Source organism: Salmo salar, chromosome ssa14, assembly GCF_905237065.1.
Source record: "Salmo salar chromosome ssa14, Ssal_v3.1, whole genome shotgun sequence".
Classification (NCBI taxonomy): Eukaryota; Metazoa; Chordata; class Actinopteri; order Salmoniformes; family Salmonidae; genus Salmo; species Salmo salar.
The window spans coordinates 79120324-79140483 of NC_059455.1; the positions used below are offsets into that span (position 1 = coordinate 79120324).

At 42.6% G+C, this 20160-nt stretch overlaps 1 protein-coding gene across 9 annotated transcripts in view; it reads right to left on the bottom strand.

The window, feature by feature from the left end:
- Positions 1-14294, bottom strand: part of map7d1b (MAP7 domain containing 1b) — a 54724-nt gene extending 40430 nt beyond the window's left edge. For 3 of the 9 annotated variants that reach the window (XM_014142618.2, XM_045694839.1, XM_014142613.2), the window contains exon 1: positions 13857-14293. In XM_014142618.2, the coding sequence (XP_013998093.1) occupies positions 13857-13923 (67 nt within the window). In that variant the 5' untranslated portion in view covers positions 13924-14293. Of the gene's footprint in view, positions 1-13856 lie in introns of all 9 variants that reach the window. The other 6 variants (XM_014142616.2, XM_014142619.2, XM_014142615.2 and 3 more) reach the window with 3 other exon arrangements.
- Positions 14295-20160: the final 5866 nt, after the last annotated feature.

Consider the following 20160-nt stretch of genomic DNA (forward strand, 5'->3'; position numbering starts at 1 on the left):
ATGAGGGCCAGATTGGGAATTTAGCCAGGACACCGGGGTTAACACCCCTACTCTTACAGTAAGTGCAATGGGATCTTTAATGACCTCAGAGAGTCAGGACAGCCGTTTAACATCCCATCCAAAAGACAGCACCCTACACAGGGGAGTGTCACTGCCCTGTCACACCAATCACTGCCCTGGGGCATTGTTTAGACCAGAGGAAAGAGTGCCTCCTACTGGCCCTCAAACACCACTTCCAGCAGCATCTGGTCCCCCATCCAGGGACTGACCAGGACCAACCCTGCTTAGCTTCAGAAGCAAGCCAGCAGTGGGATGCAGGGTGGTATGCTGCTGACATGCAATGATAAGGCGGGGCTTTACCTAGCAAAGACTTATAGATGACCTGGAGCCAGTGGGTTTGGCGATGAATATGAAGCGAGGGCCAGCCAACAAACGCATACAGGTCGCAGTGGTGGGTAGTATATGGGGTTTTGGTGACAAAACAGATGGCACTGTGATAGACTGCATCCAATTTGCTGAGTAGAGTGTTGGAGGCTCTTTTGTAAATGACATCGCGAAGTCAAGGATCGGTAGGATAGTCAGTTTTACGAGGGTATGTTTAGCAGCATGAGTGAAGGATGCTTTGTTGCGAACTAGGAAGCTGATTCTAGATTCAATTTTGGATTGGAGATGCTTAATGTGAGTCTGGAAGGAGAGTTTACAGTCTAACCAGACGCCTAGGTATTTGTAGTTGTAGTAATGCTAGACGGGCGGGCAGGTGCAGGCAGCGATCGGTTCAAGAGCATGCATTTAGATTTACTTGCATTTAAGAGCAGTTGGAAGTCATGGAAGGAGAGTTGTATGGCATTGAAGCTCATCTGGAGGTTTGTTAACACAGTGTCCAAAGAAGGGCCAGAAGTATACAGCTAGCAGAGTGACTGTGGCTTGGCAGGTGTGGACGGTGAAAGGTGATGGGACATTTTTCATGGTATCAAGTGAGGCCATATTGGGCCAGGCCAGCAGGGCATGCCAGTCTCACTGCTTAACATGGCTGTCTGTCTGATCACACAGTGTTGTCTCAACCTAACTAGGGACCGAAGTATGATTCAATCAGCACTTTATCAAAGTGTTCCTTCTTTTATGCCATTCAACATAATAAAAACGGCCAAGGTAAGCCTTTTAATGTTAAAACAGACCACTGAGATGTAATATTAAACGTCAGACAGATACTCAATACTAATTATTTAAATAAGATGAGAGGCCCCTAGTTGAGAATTGAAATTCAATCAATTCAAATGAGAAATTCAACTCTACCTCTGTTTAACTGTGTGTGTGTGTGTGTGTGTGTGTGTGTGTGTGTGTGTGTGTGTGTGTGTGTGTGTGTGTGTGTGTGTGTGTGACCAGTGGTGTGAAGTACTTAAGTACAAATACACTGCTCAAAAAAATAAAGGGAACACTTAAACAACACAATGTAACTCCAAGTCAATCACACTTCTGTGAAATCAAACTGTCCACTTAGGAAGCAACACTGATTGACAATAAATTTCACATGCTGTTGTGCAAATGGAATAGACAACAGGTGGAAATTATAGGCAATTAGCAAGACACCCCCAATAAAGGAGTGGTTCTGCAGGTGGGGACCACAGACCACTTCTCAGTTCCTATGCTTCCTGGCTGATGTTTTGGTCACTTTTGAATGCTGGCGGTGCTTTCACTCTAGTGGTAGCATGAGACGGAGTCTACAACCCACACAAGTGGCTCAGGTAGTGCAGCTCATCCAGGATGGCACATCAATGCGAGGTGTAGCAAGAAGGTTTGCTGTGTCTGTCAGTGTAGTGTCCAGAGCATGGAGGCGCTACCAGGAGACAGGCCAGTACATCAGGAGACGTGGAGGAGGCCGTAGGAGGGCAACAACCCAGCAGCAGGACCGCTACCTCCGCCTTTGTGCAATGAGGAGCAGGAGGAGCACTGCCAGAGCCCTGCAAAATGACCTCCAGCAGGCCACAAATGTGCATGTGTCTGCTCAAACGGTCAGAAACAGACTCCATGAGGGTGGTACGAGGGCCCGACGTCCACAGGTGGGGGTTATGCTTACAGCCCAACACCGTGCAGGACGTTTGGCATTTGCCATAGAACACCAAGATTGGCAAACTCGCCACTGGCGCCCTGTGCTCTTCACAGATGAAAGCAGGTTCACACTGAGCACGTGACCATCGTGACAGAGTCTGGAGACGCCGTGGAGAACGTTCTGCTGCCTGCAACATCCTCCAGCATGACCGGTTTGGCGGTGGGTCAATCATGGTGTGGAGTGGCATTTCTTTGGGGGGCCGCACAGCCCTCCATGTGCTCGCCAGAGGTAGCCTGACTGCCATTAGGTACCGAGATGAGATCCTCAGACCCCTTGTGAGACCATATGCTGGTGCGGTTGGCCCTGGGTTCCTCCTAATGCAAGACAATGCTAGACCTCATGTGGCTGGAGTGTGTCAGCAGTTCCTGCAAGAGGAAGGCATTGATGCTATGGACTGGCCCGCCCGTTCCCTAGACCTGAATCCAATTGAGCACATCTGGGACATCATGTCTCGCTCCATCCACCAACGCCACGTTGCACCACAGACTGTCCAGGAGTTGGCGGATGCTTTAGTCCAGGTCTGGGAGGAGATCCCTCAGGAGACCATCCGCCACCTCATCAGGAACATGCCCAGGCGTTGTTGGGAGGTCATACAGGCACGTGGAGGCCACACACACTACTGAGCCTCATTTTGACTTGTTTTAAGGACATTACATCAAAGTTGGATCAGCCTGTAGTGTGGTTTTCCACTTTAATTTTGAGTGTGACTCCAAATCCGGACCTCCATGGGTTGATAAATTGGATTTCCATTGATTATTTTTGTGTGATTTTGTTGTCAGCACATTCAACTATGTAAAGAAAAAAGTATTTAATAAGATTATTTCTTTCATTCAGATCTAGGATGTGTTGTTTAAGTGTTCCCTTTATTTTTTTGAGCAGTATACTTTAAAGTATTACTTAAGTCGTTTTTTGGGGTATCTGTACATTACTTTACTATTTATATTTTTGACAACTTTTACTTTTATGTACACCCAAAAGTACTCATTACATTTTGAAAGCTTAGCAGGACAGAAATTGTCCAATTCACACACCTCTCAAGAGAACATCCCTGGTCATCCCCACTGCCTCTGATCTGGCGGTGTAACGCCCTGGCCATAGAGAGGGGTTTTTTGTTCTTTATTTTGGTTAGGCCAGGGTGTTACATTGGGTGGGCGTTCTATGTTCCTTTTTCTATGTTTTGGTATTTCTTTGTTTTGGGCCATGTGTGTGGCTCCCAATCAGGCACAGCTGAAGCTCGTTGCTGCTGATTGGGAGTCACACATAAGGAGCATGTTTTTCCTTTGGGTTTTGTGGGTAATTGTTTCTTGTTTAGTGTGTTTGCACCTGACAGGACTGTTGGCTGTCAGTTTCCTTGTTTTGTTTGTTATAGTGTTCTTTCTAATTAAATTGAAAGATTAATACTAACTCCGCTGCATTTTGGTCCATTCCTGAAGACAGCCGTTACAGGCGGACTTACTAAACACAAATGCTTTGTTTGTAAATGATGTCGGAGTGTTGGAGAGTGACCCTGGCTATCTGTCTGGTTTGCTTAATATAAGTCATTTTTTATTATTCGTACTTTAACTTTTATTTTTGATACTTAAGTATAGTTTAGCAGCTACATTTACTTTTGATACTTAAGTACATTTAGACCCAAATACTTTAAGACTTTAACTCAAGTAATATTTTACCGGGTGACTTTCACTTTAACTTGAGTCATTTTCTATTAAGGTATATTTCTTTTTACTCAAGTATGATAATTGAGTACTTTTCCCACCACTGTGTGTGACTGTGTGTGCTTGCGAACGTGCAAGTGTGTTTAAAACGGTAACTTTGACAAGACTGTTAGGCACATGAAGATCAGCACACACCTGAGGGGAAGGTGAGACAGGAGTCAACACAACACAGCACAACACAGCAGAGGCCATATGATTCACTGCAGAGATGACCAGATCTAACAGATACTGTATCTCTTCAAAGGAGGCCACATAAGGCATCCGGCGAGTGTTTTACTGTTTTCCTGTAACACAGACAGGATGTAACCTTGTTCCTGAGACTGCCAGGGAAAATAAGTACCAGGAAGGAAAGCGACAAAGGCTCTGCATCCCAAATGGCAAGCTATTCCCTATGTAGTGCACTACTTTTGACCAGGGCCCATTGGGCTCTGGTCAAAAGTAGTGCACTATATAGGGAATGGAATAGGGTGCCATTTGGGACGCATACACCACAGTGACACAGGAGGCTAACCTAGCAGTCACAGTTCAATCATTGTAATGGGGGAAGCATCGTGGCATCATTAAGTGACTGACAAGGGAATCGATCGAACTTATGGAACGGAACGGAAGGATGTTTCAGTAGCTCTCTGTATCAGTGGTGAAGCCTGCCTGCTATTCTGTTGTGATTGAGGAGAGAAGAACATTTTATCTATAGTAAGTGGGGTTTCTTTCAATATCAGGAAGGATCTAAATAAATGTGGGGGAAGAAAAGTCAATTCAAGCGTCAGTGACATGAATTATAAACAAGACAATAGTAAACATGTCGTCCCCCACGAATGATGGAGCGCCCCCCCTTGGGCCAATTGAGATAACACATTTAAGTTAATTACTATAGCTCCCACCTTGGGCCAATCAGTATACATTTGTAAATGCCGTATATCTATGGCAAGACGCATCATTCAACCAAGTTCCGTAACAATCGGGCCAGTACTGTCTGAGATATCACGTGTGACTAACGGATTAACGGACTGTGACAGATCCTGACACTACACAGTCACAGGTCAAGATAACTATCAAGACAAACGATCCTCTCCCTGTGCTGTCTAGTCCTGATGGGAATAGAGCTATAGACATACAGTCTGTTAGGCCCATGCCTAACCCTTCAGCTGTGCGCTAATATTAGTGCCCTGAGTCCTGTGACCAAGAGCTCTGTGTGTGTGTGTGTGTGTGTGTGTGTGTGTGTGTGTGTGTGTGTGTGTGTGTGTGTGTGTGTGTGTGTGTGTGTGTGTGTGTGTGCTTTATTTCAGACACAGATAATGGTCTGCGGGTGGATAGCCTAAATCTGGAGTTCATGTGCACACTTCCAAAACACACACATGCCTTACTTCAAAGATAATAGAGGCTGCAGCTACTGGTGACTCCACTGGGGCTAAGGCAACAATACTTCAACAATAACCACCACAGAGAAATGCAACATGGCTACAGAGGAGCGGGACAACAGGAAGAAGTGCTCTGCTTCACAGCTGGATAGCACTTACACAGAGCAACACTACAAAGCTCTAATAAGACTGTGTCGACCATATATGGAATGGGGTAAAAAAGACAATTGACTTGCGTAGAACTGAAAAAATATGTGTCATATTTCTGTATTTCACTCTTATTTATGCATATATCAGTAGCTGTGTTAAACATGATCGAAAACGGACTGCTTGTTGTAACAAAGACTATTCACGATTAATGCGAGGTCAATAGACACCATCCTACCAGCGTGCACAGCAAGAAATTAAGTACTTAACACATAAGATGGAATAAATTGCATTAAAATTACCTAATTAAAGTGTACTGTAAAACTGTGTGTGCTGCAGAAAAGCAGCAGAAGGATAGAAAGTCCTCTGGTTGATGTATAAAAGTTAGTCATGAGGGACTTCAGTAACTAACAGTGTCAACAGGTTCTATATCGCCTTACTTCCTGGATCTACATCTAAAATACAGAATCCAGGTAGAAGAGGATTGGTTATTCCACCAATAGAGTGCCTTTTGGGTAGTGTAATTTGGTAAAACAAAAAAAACTCAATTATTTCACAAAAGTTTTACATTCTGTAATAAAGAGCACATGTTCAACTTCAGAAAATATATATTTTCTAGATAATGGTAAGATTAAATAAAACTAGGTCAGATTGAACACTGTTGTATCAAAAGTAAAACAGAGGACAAAATTGGGAATAATGAAACTAACTAAAATATTAAATAACTAGGCCTAGAAGTATGCTTGTACAGTAGCTAAAGTTAAATCCTGCAAATGAAACGCTGTACTGTGTATTTAACAGCACTAATTAGTGAGTAATCTGCATAGATAAGCAAGGAACCACAGTTTAAAAGAAAATTAACATGATAAGCATGGAGTAGATCAAATGCATTTCTTGTTAAGCATTGTCTTTCCATCATAATTATTCAAATTGTGACCCCCTTTCTCCTGCTACCTCAGATTACACACACCCTGTTATTAACTCTAAACAAATTAACTTTAAATCAAAATCTATTACAGTTTTCTGTTTAAAAATTGAATTGAACACACACACCCTTTTCTGTTAAAATCAACCAAATGTATGCCTTTTGTAACTTAAGATACATAACCAATCAAAAAAGTGTGATCAGGGTGTCGTAGGTTAAAGACCAAAATGCAGCGGGTATATGTACACTCATCTTCTTTTATTAGGATAAAGAAGGGAAACCAAAAACGTATACAAAAACACAACGACGATAGACAGTCCTGTAAGGCATAAAGCTAAACACGGAAATAACCTCCCACAAAGTGACAGGTGAAAACAGGCTCCCTAAGTATGACTCTCAATCAGCAACAACGATGTACAGCTGTTCCTGATTGAGAGTCATACCAGGCCAACACAGAAATACAAAACTAGAACAGCCCCTTAGAAATACAAACACAAGAACATACCCAACACCCCGGAACACATAAATCAAATACCCCTCTACAATACACACACACCCTGAACCACCTAAATCAACTACCCCCTCTACATCGACACTATACCAATAAACCCCAGAAACACTCTACACAAAATATCCCTCTATCTAAACACATACACATACACAAAACCATGAAAACAAATACCCTCTGCCACGTCCTGACCAAACTACAATAACAAATAGACCCCTTACTGGTCAGGACGTGACACAGGGTAATGACATATAAACTCGGCAAAAAAAGAAACGTTCCTTTTTCAGGACACTGTCTTTCAAAGATAATTCGTAAAAATCCAAATAACTTCACAGATCTTCATTGTAAAGGGTTTAAACACTGTTTCCCATGCTTGTTCAATGAACCATAAACAATTAATGAACATGCACCTGTGGAACGGTCGTTAAGACACTAACAGTTTACAGACGGTAGGCAATTAAGGTCACAGTTATGAAAACGTAGGACACTAAAGAGGCCTTTCTACTGACTCTGAAAAACACCAAAAGAAAGATGCCCAGGGTCCCTGCTCATCTGTGTGAACGTGCCTTAGGCATGCTGCAAGGAGGCATGAGGACTGCAGATGTGGCCAGGGCAATAAATTGCAATGTCTATACTGGAAGACAGGACGGACAGCTGATCATCCTCGTAGTGGCAGACCACGTGTAACAACACCTGCACAGGATTGGTACATCCGAACATCACACCTGCGGGACAGGTACAGGAAGGCAACAACTGGCTGAGTTACACCAGGAACGCACAATCCCTCCATCAGTGCTCAGACTGTCCGCAATAGGCTGAGAGAGGCTGTACTGAGGGCTTGTAGGCCTGTTGTAAGGCAGGTCCACATCAGACATCACCAGCAACAACGTCGCCTATGGGCACAAACCCACTGCCGCTGGACCAGACAGGACTGGCAAAAAGTGCTCTTCACTGACGAGTCGCGGTTTTGTCTCACCAGGGGTGATGGTTGGATTAGCGTTTATCGTCAAAGGAATGAGCGTTACACCGAGGCCTGTACTCTGGAGCGGGATCGATTTGGAGGTAGAGGGTCCGTCATGGTCTGGGGCGGTGTGTCACAGCATCATCGGACTGAGCTAGTTGTCTTTGCAGGCGATGTCAACGCTGTGCGTTACAGGGAAGACATCCTTCTCCCTCAGGTGGTACCCTTCCTGCAGGCTCATCCTGACATGACCCTCCAGCATGACAATGCCACTAGCCATACTGCTCGTTCTGTGTGTGATTTCCTGCAAGACAGGAATGTCAGTGTTCTGCCATGGCCAGCGAAGAGCCCGGATCTCAATCCCATTGAGCACGTCTGGGACCTGTTGGATCGGAGGGTGAGGGCTAGGGCCATTCCCCCCAGAAATGTCTGGGAACTTGCAGGTGCCTTGGTCGAAGAGTGGGGTAACATCTCACAGCAAGAACTGGCAAATCTGGTGCAGTCCATGACGAGGAGTTGCACTGCAGTACTTAATGCAGCTTGTGGCCACACCAGATACTGACTGTTACTTTTGATTTTTACCCCCCCCCCCCCCATGTCTGTGGAACTTGTTCAGATTATGTCTCAGGTATTGAATCTTTTTATGTTCATACAAATATTTACACATGTTAAGTTTGCTGAAAATAAACACAGTTGACAGTGAGAGGACATTTCTTTTTTTTGCTGAGTTTATATTGTTTCTCCCTTCCTGTACAGTGGAAACACGTGAGAAATTTTTGAATTTCTTTCCACAGTAAAATGAATCTGATTAGAAAATGTGAGAGGACTACAGACATGAGTTAGATTCTCAGTCACACATTCGTCAATAAGGCAATAATAATTGAAAAAGGTCTTAGATTAGTCATCAATGACTTCAGTGATTTACTATCGCAATGAAGTGGAATGGGAATAGAAACTGAGCCAGTCTCTGGATCTAGGATCTACTATACTAAGTTGCATCCCAAAAGGCACTATATTCCTTACATAGTGCACTACTTTGGCCTATGGTGGTCTAGACCAGGGCCCATAGGCCATTTGGCACGTATCCTAAGGCGATGACCTCGTCCGTCTCTATACGCTACAGGATGGAGCACTTCCTCTAGTTCCTGTGTGAGTGGTCCTCATTTATACCAGCTGGATCTGCACACAGTGAGGTAAGGCTCTGTGCGTGCGCGTGTGTGTGTGTGTGTGTGTGTGTGTGTGTGTGTGTGTGTGTGTGTGTGTGTGTGTGTGTGTGTGTGTGTGTGTGTGTGTGTGTGTGTGTGTGTGTGTGTGTGTGTGTGTGTGTGTGTGTGTGTGTGTGAGAGGCTGCTCCTGCTCGCTGACGTGGAGTGCTCTAGTTGATCTGCCTAAGTATCACTGCAGACACCTCCCTCCCTTCCTCCCTCCATCCCTCACTCCCTTCCTCCGACGCCCATGGCCCAGCTCAAACCCCAATAACACCCCTCGATACCCTCCTAACCCATCACACCCCCTGCTCGCACGCTGCAGATACGGGCCTCTGGAAAAGAATGCCTCACATTCTAACCAGGGCCTTCCACACCCACACCCATCCCAACCCCTACTCTCCTCTCTCCACCCGCATGTACAAACTGAACACACAGTCCAGCTGGCTATAGGGGAGAGACATTAGGAAAAGCTGTCAGAGCTTCAACATGTCTGACTAAGGAGAAATGGGAGACGGTGCTTTCCTCTTTTCTATTCTCACTCAGTCCCCCTTCTATTTCTGACCCTCTTTTTAGCAGGAAATCTTATGAAGTCCGAGGAATAAGTACAGAGTAATCACAGCAGGTTATCCAGGATGTGAGCCTTATTATGTGTGGATTAGTACTGCATTTTAATTAACCACACATGATGACGAAGAAGTAACCTGTTTTTCAACTGTTTTCATGGGAGAGAATGGGGAAACTTCTGTGGAAAGGGATCGTGTTAGGGCCATTATCTACACCTGCGTCCCAAATGGCACTCTATTCCCTATAGTGCACTACTTTTGACCGGGGCACAGAGGGCTCTGATCAAAAGTAGTGCACAATATAGGGGATAGGGTGCCATTTGGGATGCAATCTACACTTCCAAGCCTACTGTAATCTTGAATGTGGGCCAGGAACATTACATTAGGAAAACTTTGGGGGAGTGGAAGAGAGTCCACGTCAGTCCACGTCCAATGATTACTTCCACAGAAGAAGAAGACTTTTAGCAAAATCTCCAGTTTAAAGCTGATTTGCAACCAAGAAGTTAAACCTAGGGCTGGATTCAATCCATATTACCGAAGATCAGCGTTGTAGCGCGGGGGGAATTTAAAGGTGCTTTCCGATTGAGCCAACATATGCAGCGTTTACTGTGAATACAGTCTCCACGAACGCGGAAACATTGCCTTTAAATTTCAATCATGCTACAACGCTGATCTTCAGCACTACGGATTGAATCCAGAATCTAGTTCTTCTGAAGTTAAACTTCAAGGATTAATGTTTTAACATTTGAGTAGGTCCCTATATGGCATGAAACACACTTACAAACATTTGCAGTGTACTACCAGCCCTCAGGATGTCAAAGATAATATAAAGAATCACACAAGTTCAAACTCTTTCTGTCTGCATTAAACAAAAATAAATGGGTGCCTCACTTCCTTTTGTAAGCTGCAAACAGAGCTCCTTTGAACATGTTATATCTTGGAGAGGGGCTTGGCTGCCTCGGCAACTACAAAACCACTAATGTTGCTCTACAACAGGACTCTGGGGCTTGTCTCTCTGTCTCTGTCTTTGTACCATGGTGGCCCGCTTAGCCCCAGCTGCTTCACACTTCAAAGCCAGAGGAGCACTATCCCTGAAGTGTCCAGTCTACACGGCATCATGGTTGCATCCCAAATGCCAACCTATTCCCAAAATAGTGCACTGCTTTTAACCAGAGCCCTATGTGCCCAGGTCAAAAAGTAGTGCACTATGTAGGGAATAGGGTACAATGTGGGATGCATCCCATGTCACTGGTTTCAAGGGGCATGAGAGGTGACAGAGGGTCAATGGGGTAGTCTAACTGCATTAGGCCTCAGCCAGCGCTCTGCTAGCTGTTCTACCAGCCTCACCTCTGTCTGAATGCATCACATTACAACACAAAGATCTGGGATTAGAATCTCTTCTCATTGGAACCATGTCAGACCAGGCCAGGCATGTGAGTCTGTAGCAGCAAAACAAACCTTTACAAGGCAGAGTCTGTCTTCAGAAGAGTCAGAGAGAAGGAATGTGTCTGTTTATTTAACATCTCTGCTTGTCCTACACGAACATTCCTGATAACGTCATACCCCCCAATCAACACTGTGTATAAGCTGACAGTGCCGAGCCCACTTCAGTATCGTTGAAAAAAGCTCCAGAACCACCTCACAGTAATGCGCTGGTTGAGGAAAATGGTGTGATTCACATCCCTACCTTTTCTTTAAGGTATCTGTAACCAAAAGATACATATCTGCATTCCCAGGCATGTGAAATCCATAGATTTGGGCCTAAGGAATTTATTTCAATTGACTTGATTTCCATATATGAACTGTAACACTGTAAAATCTTTTATATTGTTGTTCAGTATAATATTACTAGGGTGGCAGGTAGCCTAGCAGGTAAGAACATTGGGCCAGTAATCGAATCCCCGAGCCGACTAGGTGAAAAATCCGTTGATATGCCTTTGAGCAAGGCTCTTAACCCTATGATATAGTGGCTCTTGCCACTGTAATGTATAGGCCCAAGGTCAAGACAATAAGAAGACACAGTGGCTGAATAAATTCAACTTCGTTCATCACAAAACCGGAGAGCAACATCTGTCTGGTGGAGTCCACAAAGCATATTGCATGTAACTAACAGTTACATGACCTACAGCATGGTCAGTCAAGTTAATATTTCTGACATTTTCGAACTACTAAACAACTATTGATTTAGAACCACAGAGTTACCGCAAGTCAGGAACTGCCTCCACTATTCCAGCACAATTTCAACTTTAACATTTCAACATCATCAAATCAGCTATGCTTAGTCTAATACAGTGACAACTAAAAGATAGCAAAAACTATTTAGTCCAATCAACGTAAGCTAAATATGATGTGGCTGTCCATAGTTCTGATTTCTGTGTGTGTGCCTCAGTAGAAAAAACATGTTGTCTCACCCTACTTGTAGAGAAATGCCAATTCCATCCTCCTATCTTTCATGTTGCTCAAACAGTCTATGACTCTGTCATACATGTACTGCAGTAGCTACACACTTTTAGTCTTTGTTGTCCTAGGCTACCTGGCTAAAATGTTTGCTCGCTAGCCTAACTTCCTTTCATGGGCAATGATGCGCCAGCTAGTTAATGTTAGCCTCCTACATATAGCTACATATTGAACTTCCATCCGCTCATGCCAGAGGCACAACAATGTATGAATTTATGGTTGAATCAGAATCGCCATTATAATCATTGGCCAGTACAGAGAATTAAGTAAAACCACAAGTCAAAATCCCTATCTCCATCCATGGCTAATTTAGGAATGGGACGATTTTAACAAGCTAGCTAGCCACTGGATGACAACGACAACACAACATGATGCAACAATGCAAGTTTTTTTCTGTCAAATAATTTGGCTTCTGATGGGATACAGTAGGTGTGACGCCAAATCCAAACTGGCTTCCCTTTACACTTTTTTTTGGTGTGCAAGGACCATTCACAGTTGAGCTCAGTCAGTTTAGCTCAACGCTGATCGCTCACTGGCTTCCCTTGCATTCAATGCTACGGGTGGCAACAATGTCATACTCTTTTTGACCACTGACCAGAAAGCATCAGATAGATATCCTACACATATTAAGACAGAGGGGCGCTGGTTCGTTCGCCTGGCTTTCTCTGGTGAGTTACATTCAGCCTCTTGCGAATTGAAGGGACATTTATGAAACACAGAGTCGAAAGATACATTGTTTTGTTTCTTTTTTTCTTGGTCAATTTTTGGGGAGGTGTGGCTTCGCTTGGCATCCATGAATACAAGCCTCTGCATTAGATAGAGAGAAAAACATGGGTACGTAGACACACATCACACATGCACACAAGGCGAGGGCTATGACAGCCAGATTGTGTGCTTCTGGAATGATAAAGAGCTGCAGTTGTTCTCTTCTCCCTCCATCAAGTGCCTTGTTCACCAAAAGGAGGGTGAGGGTTACCAGCCTCAGCCTTCAGTGACCAAACCATGTCAACATGGCTGGAGGAGGGGTAGACTAGAGGAATACCGCAGTGGATTACTGTACATCCCAATATGATAGCCTATTGTTTACACCATCAAATCAGATTCATACACAAGTGTTATTATTACAAAGCAGTATGATGACCCAGATAACAGCAATCACTGCTATAAGCTGGTTTATAACTAGATGGTGTAGTCAGACTAGACTAGACCACAGCATGTGCCAGGTTTGCTGATGGAATATTATTGTGGTTGCTACCATGCTGGTTTGCAATGCAATGGTCATCTATTTTGAGGTATAGGGTTTGACACTGACAGCAGCTGGACACTGTAGAGTCAACGCCAGCAGATTTCCAATGTCAGGATAAATTTGATTACTGCCATGTTTGTTGTGCCTGGTGCTGTGGGCATTTAACCCTTCCTGTGCAGGATTGGTTGGTAATGGAGAAAATAGGACAGGCTGCAGTCTTTTCCAGCTCTCTGGTCAAGGAAAACTGTCAGAGCCTTTTAAAATATTATGAACCTGCATCTTTCTGGTCATTTAATTGGAATAGCAGTTTGCCAAAAGGCAATAAAAACCCTCATAGGCTCTTTGGGGTAAAGAATGTGATGCGCCAGTCTGGTGATTCCGTTAAGAACAGTAGGCTATCAATGACGTTTTTTTGCAGTCATGTTTTTGTGAATGGATTTTCAAATAGAACATAAAACAGAACGCTTTGGCAAGCGCATACTGCACAGCCACCCTTATTTCATTAACACGTCGATGAATACCGACACATTCACTCCAAGCCTTCGATCCCCCACTGTTAAAATTTTGAATTTGCATTTGATCATAGAGTAACAAGAGCATAATTATTCCTCTATCTGTTGCTTATTTCTTATCTTATGTAGGCTATAATAAAATAACTTACATTTCTCTGTTAATGTCAGTTTCTCATCAAAATCGTTCTCAAGATCGTTGTATTCCATTTTTTCCATTCAAGCGATTCGCTGTCCTTTTCCAGTTGCAGTCATTCCTCAAATATATCGAAGGACAGGATAACAAACTCCCGGCACAGTCTGACCACCAATACGCCCTTCGTAAATCCAAAAGGGAACGGAAGGGATAAAAAGATAATAGAATAACTGGACAGAAATCCAGTGAAAAACGGGTGTGAAAAATTACAATGACAACTAGTCGATAAAAGTCTCTGTTATTTCCTCTTGAGGTAGAGAAGCTGTCAGATGCTATTCTATTGCAAATTCTAATAGATCAACTACGAAATCGAGAAGTCCGGGCTGGGCACAGGGACTTGCCCGTAGCAATAGAACTGCTTGACGAATATTTATGAGCTACAGCCGCTGCCTCTCTGTTAGACCGTTAGACTGTTAGACTCTACCATCTGGGCTACCGGGGGTAACCAAAACGCGGTGTGCCTACTCATATAAAATATTGAATGGATAACATGCTATCACATCTAGAAATGTTAAACACGTCTAGGTCACTTGTTCAACATTTGCATTTGTGTACTATAATGTTTTTTTTTACGGGGAAAATAGGAGAATATATCGAGTTTTGCGAAAGTTTGACCCCCATGTTAGAAATGGTTATACCCATCAATAATCTATCCTGAACACTCCAAGCAAGGTGGACTATCTATCCAAGGAGCCCACAGAAATCTGTGCTATGACCATAATAACACTTAGGCTATTACAACCTTATAAACAGGTAATTAATCAAAGGGGGTAACACGGTCACTTGAACTCATGTAAAATGTGTCATTGCTTTTTGTCTGTCTTTTTTGTATTGCTCTTTATTCCCTAACTAAGAGGCAAACAGTGAATGGAAACAGCCTGCAACATAGGCTACAGGGGAATTAATGTTTTAATTAAATCAGTCTGTAGTGTGACACAGTGAGAGAATAGTGGTGTTGATTAGGTAATTAATAATTAATATGCCCTTCCTTTCACTGTAGGGGACACATTTATCTTGCAGAGGATGGAGTCTGGTGTCTATTCCGATTAGATGAGGCAGGGCGATCATTAAGCCTGCTGGACCGGGCCTGTTACACAAAGCCAATGCGAGTGTTTATTCTATTAGGTTCACTAACTTTTGTGAATAGTTTTATACCTACAATTTAGTGAAATTATATTCTCAGGATATTGTTTTCAAAAACAATGTCCCCATGTGGTCCTGTGTGTGGATAATTCATAAAAAATGTAAAGAGCCGCTTAAAAAATTGCTTTAACCTGATTCTCACCTCCACCCCTTGCCCTTAGGACACTTTTGATTTAATATCAGATAAATAATACGTGTCAAGATAATCTGCCTCATACAGTATAGTAACTCTCTGAGAATGTTGAAGAAACCAAACACAGATAGGATAGCAAATGCCTATATGACATACTTTAATATTCTTAGGCTAATGTAAATCATTAACCAGTACAAATTAATGCTATAAACCGCATGGGAAGTACATTTCAAAACCAAATAGAATGATTTACCTTCGCTTTTCTAAAACATTCAGTATTTCGCATCAACACCATGCAGTACATTCTGGTATACTATGCCTGGTATTTTTTTAAATACATTTTTATATAACTAGGCAAGTCAGTTATGAACAAATTCTTATTTACAATGACGGCCTACCCCGGCCGAACTCAGACGACGCTGGGCCAATTGTGCGCCGCCCTATGGGACTCTCAATCACGGCCGGATGTGATACAGCCTGGATTTGAACCAGGAACTGTAGTGACACCTCTTGCACGGAGATGCAGTGCCTTAGGTCGCTGCACCACTCGGGAGCCTGGTATACTGGGTCTACTGGAGATCAGAGAATCAGGACATTCATGTAACATGATGTCAGGATGCTTTGAAAACGAAAGGCAAAATGCATTTCTAGGTGTTGAGACAAATAAAAAAATGCATGAGCCACTTAGGACAGTAGAAACAGCAATTCAAATATTCCTGAAAGTTTTTACAAGCTTGAGAATCGCAAATGAAGGCTCATCTCCAGTTTGAACGCTAGAATCTTAATGGAGTTATTGCTCTTTTATTTGATAAATAAAATGTTTTATTCAAGAAAGAGTGATAAATGGCTTATGTTGAATATGTAGCATGCCTGTCGGTGCACCAATGATTATTTAGATTGGCTAAGAAGTGTGACAATAAAGAGATTACAGATATCAGTGTTAAATCATAAATATTTTAAGGGTCAGGCAGGTGTCTCACTACACAGCTAATCACTATACAGTACATGGGGAAAGGGGAAAATAAACATTTTGATCTCACAATACACACAAATGCAAAACGTTGCACTAACATATCTTCTCTCACAACAAAAGGCTGTATCAAGGGAGGGTTCTTTTGAATGAACACGCTTAAACTTGCTCAAATTTGAGTACAAACTGTAATAAACCTCAGACAGCTCCCATAAAACCTCAGAGGTATGTGTTTCAGTGTCTCTCCCCCATGTGGAACTACAATTACAACACCCGTGGCCTCAGACAAGAGCAGTTAGTTGAGCCAATAGTTTAAATGTCAGGAAATTCTGTCACAGGGAGCTCCATAAGACAAAGCTTCCTAAAGGCTTAAAGCAGGGGTGTCAAACTAATTTAGCCCCCAGGCCGCATTCGGCCTTCAATGAGGTCTGGCTATATTTCCTCGCCATCAAAATTGACCTAAAGTAGTTGCAGTATGAATGTAGGTCCATTATGATTTCTACACAGTTTCGATTTGGTTTTAGTCATTTAAAACTATAGAGTATGTTTCCCCCCAACCAATTATATTCTTTTAATATTTTTTAAATATAATGATTTTAACTTAAATCGGGCCAAATTGGACCCCCTCGCGAGCCGGATCTGGCCTGCGGGCAGCATGTTTGACACCCCTGGTCTAAACCCTACTCTGAAAGATTTTTATGTTACAGGATGAAACAGTCTTCCTAGCAGTTTCCTAGACCAGTGGAAGACCAGAGGAGTAAAAAAATATATATGTTTATTTCTCAAAACTAAAGGGAGCTCAGACAGAAGCTTTGTTTGGGAGTGAAAGCCATATAAACTGTTGTTTGGTTTTACAAGGAGTGCTTCTGCAGACAGAAAATTGAAGTCTGTGTCTGAATATATATGCAGCTGTCAAAGCGTGGGAGTCAACCAAGTCTGCAGTTGCCGTGGTATCAGTAGACGAGAATGCAGAGTGGCCAGGAAAAATCGTCAACTGATAACTCACTAGCAGATGGTCCGCTGGATGCCATATTAAAGTGCTTGCTTTCATCAATATGTATATACAGTACCAGCCAAAAGTTTGGATACACCCACTTATTCAAGGGTTTGTAGTGAAGACATCAAAACTATGAAATAACACATATGGAATCATGTAGTAACAAAAAAAGTGTTAAACAAATCCAAATATATTTTATATTTGAGATTCTTCAAAGTAGCCAAACTTTGCCTTGATGACAGCTTTGCACACTCTTGGCATACACTCAACCAGCTTCATGAGGTAGTAACCTGGAATGTATTTCAAATAACAGATGTGCCTTGTTAAAAGTACACTTGTGGAATTTCTTTCCTTCTTAATGCATTTGAGCCAATCAGTTGTGTTGTGACAAGGTAGGGGTGGTATACAGAAAATAGCCCTATTTGGTAAAAGACCAAGTCCATATTATGGCAAAAACAGCTCAAATTAGCAAAGACAAACGACAGTCCATCATTACTTGAAGACATGAAGGTTAGTCAATGCGGAAAATTTCAAGAAGTTTCTTCAAGTGCAGTCGCAAAAACCATCAGGCACTATCATGAGGACCCTGTATATAGCCTCGTTATTGTTATTTTATTGTGTTACATTTAATTATTTTTTGCTTTAGTTTATTTGGTAAATATTTTCTTAACTCTATTTCTTGAACTGCATTGTTGATTAAGGGCTTGTAAGTAAGCATTTCACGGTAAGGTCTACACATGTTGTATTCGGCGCATGTGACAAATAAAGTTTGATTTGATTTTAACTCTTCAGAGGAGACAGCGTGAATCAGGCCTTCATGGTCGAATTGCTGCAAAGAAGCCACTGTTTAAGGACACCAATAAGATGAAGATGCTTGCTTGGGCCGAAAAACACAAGCAATGGACATCAGACTGTCTGTCCTTTGGTCTGATAAATCCAAATTTGAGATTTTTGGTTGCAACCACAGTGTCTTTGTGAGATGCAGAGAAGGTGAACGGATGATGTCCACATGTGTGGTTCCCACTGTGAAGCATGGAGGAGGTGTGATGGTGTGGGGGTGCTTTGCTGGTGACATTATCAGTGATTTATTTAGAATTCGGGGCACATTTAACCAGCATGGCTACTACAGCATTCTGCAGCGATACGCCATCCCATCTGGATTATGCTCAGTGGGACTATCATTTGTTTTTCAACAGGACAATGACCAAACACACCTCCAGGCTGTGTAAAGGCTATTTCATCAAGAAGGAGAGTGATGGAGTGCTGCATCAGATGACCTGGCCTCCACAATCACCCGACCTCAACCCAATTGAGATGGTTTGGGATGAGTTGGACCACAGGACCACAGGGTGAAGGAAAAGCAGCCAACAAGTGCTCCGCATATGCGGGAACTCCTTCAAGACTGTTAGAAAAGCATTCCAGGTGAAGCTGGTTGAGAGAATGCCAAGAGTGTAAAAAGCTGTCATCAAGGCAAAGGGTGGCTACTTTTGCAGAATCTAAAATCTAAAATATATGTTGATTTGTTTAACATTTTTTGGGGTACTACATGATTCCATGTGTTATTTCATAGTTTTGATGTCTTCACTATTATTCTACAATGTAGAAAATAGTAAAAATAAAGAAAAACCCTGGAATGAGTAGGTGTGTCCAAACTTTTGACTGGTACTGTATATGTAACCACAATTTTAAAGTTCTGTTGCAGTATGACCCACTGGACACAAACGTCAATTCAGCGTCTATTCCGCGTTGGTTCAATGTAATTTCATTTAAATGATGTGAAAACAATGTTGATTCAACCAGTGTGTGCCCAGTGGGGACTGTGTATAAAATAGAGTTTGACATATTTGTTCAGTGGTCAAGTGTCCTAAGTGTAACTCAATCTGGCAGACAAAACAGGCTGAGATGTAACTCATTATGATGGTCGAAACTGCTTTGGAAGGCAGAACCTGATCTGGGCCACTGATGATGTAAATGCCCTGAAAAATGCACTAGAGGCATAACCACACAGAGATTCCAGACATAATACTGAGAACATGAGACTACTTGTCAAAGGGACTGGCACATGCTAATTTCTCATGTAAACCAACCACAAATGGGGACTACTAACTGATATACAGGAGACAAGGGATAAGTGGGGTATGGGTTGTCGTGCCACTGTGTAATACCATTTCAATGAAGTGAGAGAGGGGATAAGGGAGTGACTGACTGACACAGCCATTTGTCTTTTGGTTTAAAAGTCATGCCTGTCTCATGCTCAGGCACATTGTTCACATACAGATCCCCTCCTCAGTGTCCCATCCCTCATACAGACCCACTCCTCAATGTCCCATCCCTCATACAGACCCACTCCCAAGTGTCCCACCCCACAGCACATCCCCAACAGTTGCTTTGACTATGTTGTCTCGTGTGTCCAGCTGTTATTGGGGTGTACCGCTGACAATGATAGCACTAGCAGTTGTCAGGGACTACCATTACTGTCCATCATCTCTACATTACTGGACACAAAACATGCTTACACATGTTTCTTCTTAAGGATACAATGCCTTCAGAAAGTATTCATGCCCCTTGATTTTTTCAAAATGTTGTTCTGTTACAGCCTGAATTCAAAACCAATTAATTCAAATAAAAGAATGTAAAAGGGATTCAATTGAGATGTTTCGTCACTGGCCTACACACAATACCCCATAATGCCAAAGTGGAATTATGTTTTTAGAACTTTTTACGAAAATGAAAAGCTGAAATGCCTTGAGTCAATAAGTATTCAACCATTTTGTTATGGCAAGCCTAAATACGTCCCAGAGTAAAAATGTACTTAACAAGTCACATAAGTTGCATGGACTCACTCTGTGCAATAATAGTGTTTAACATGATTTTTGAATGACTACCTCATTTCTGTTTCCCACACATACAATTATCTGCAAGGTCCCGCAGTCAGCAGTGAATTTCAAACACAGATTCAACCACAAAGACCAGGGAGATTTTCCAATGCCTCACAAAAAGGGCACCTATTGGTAGAT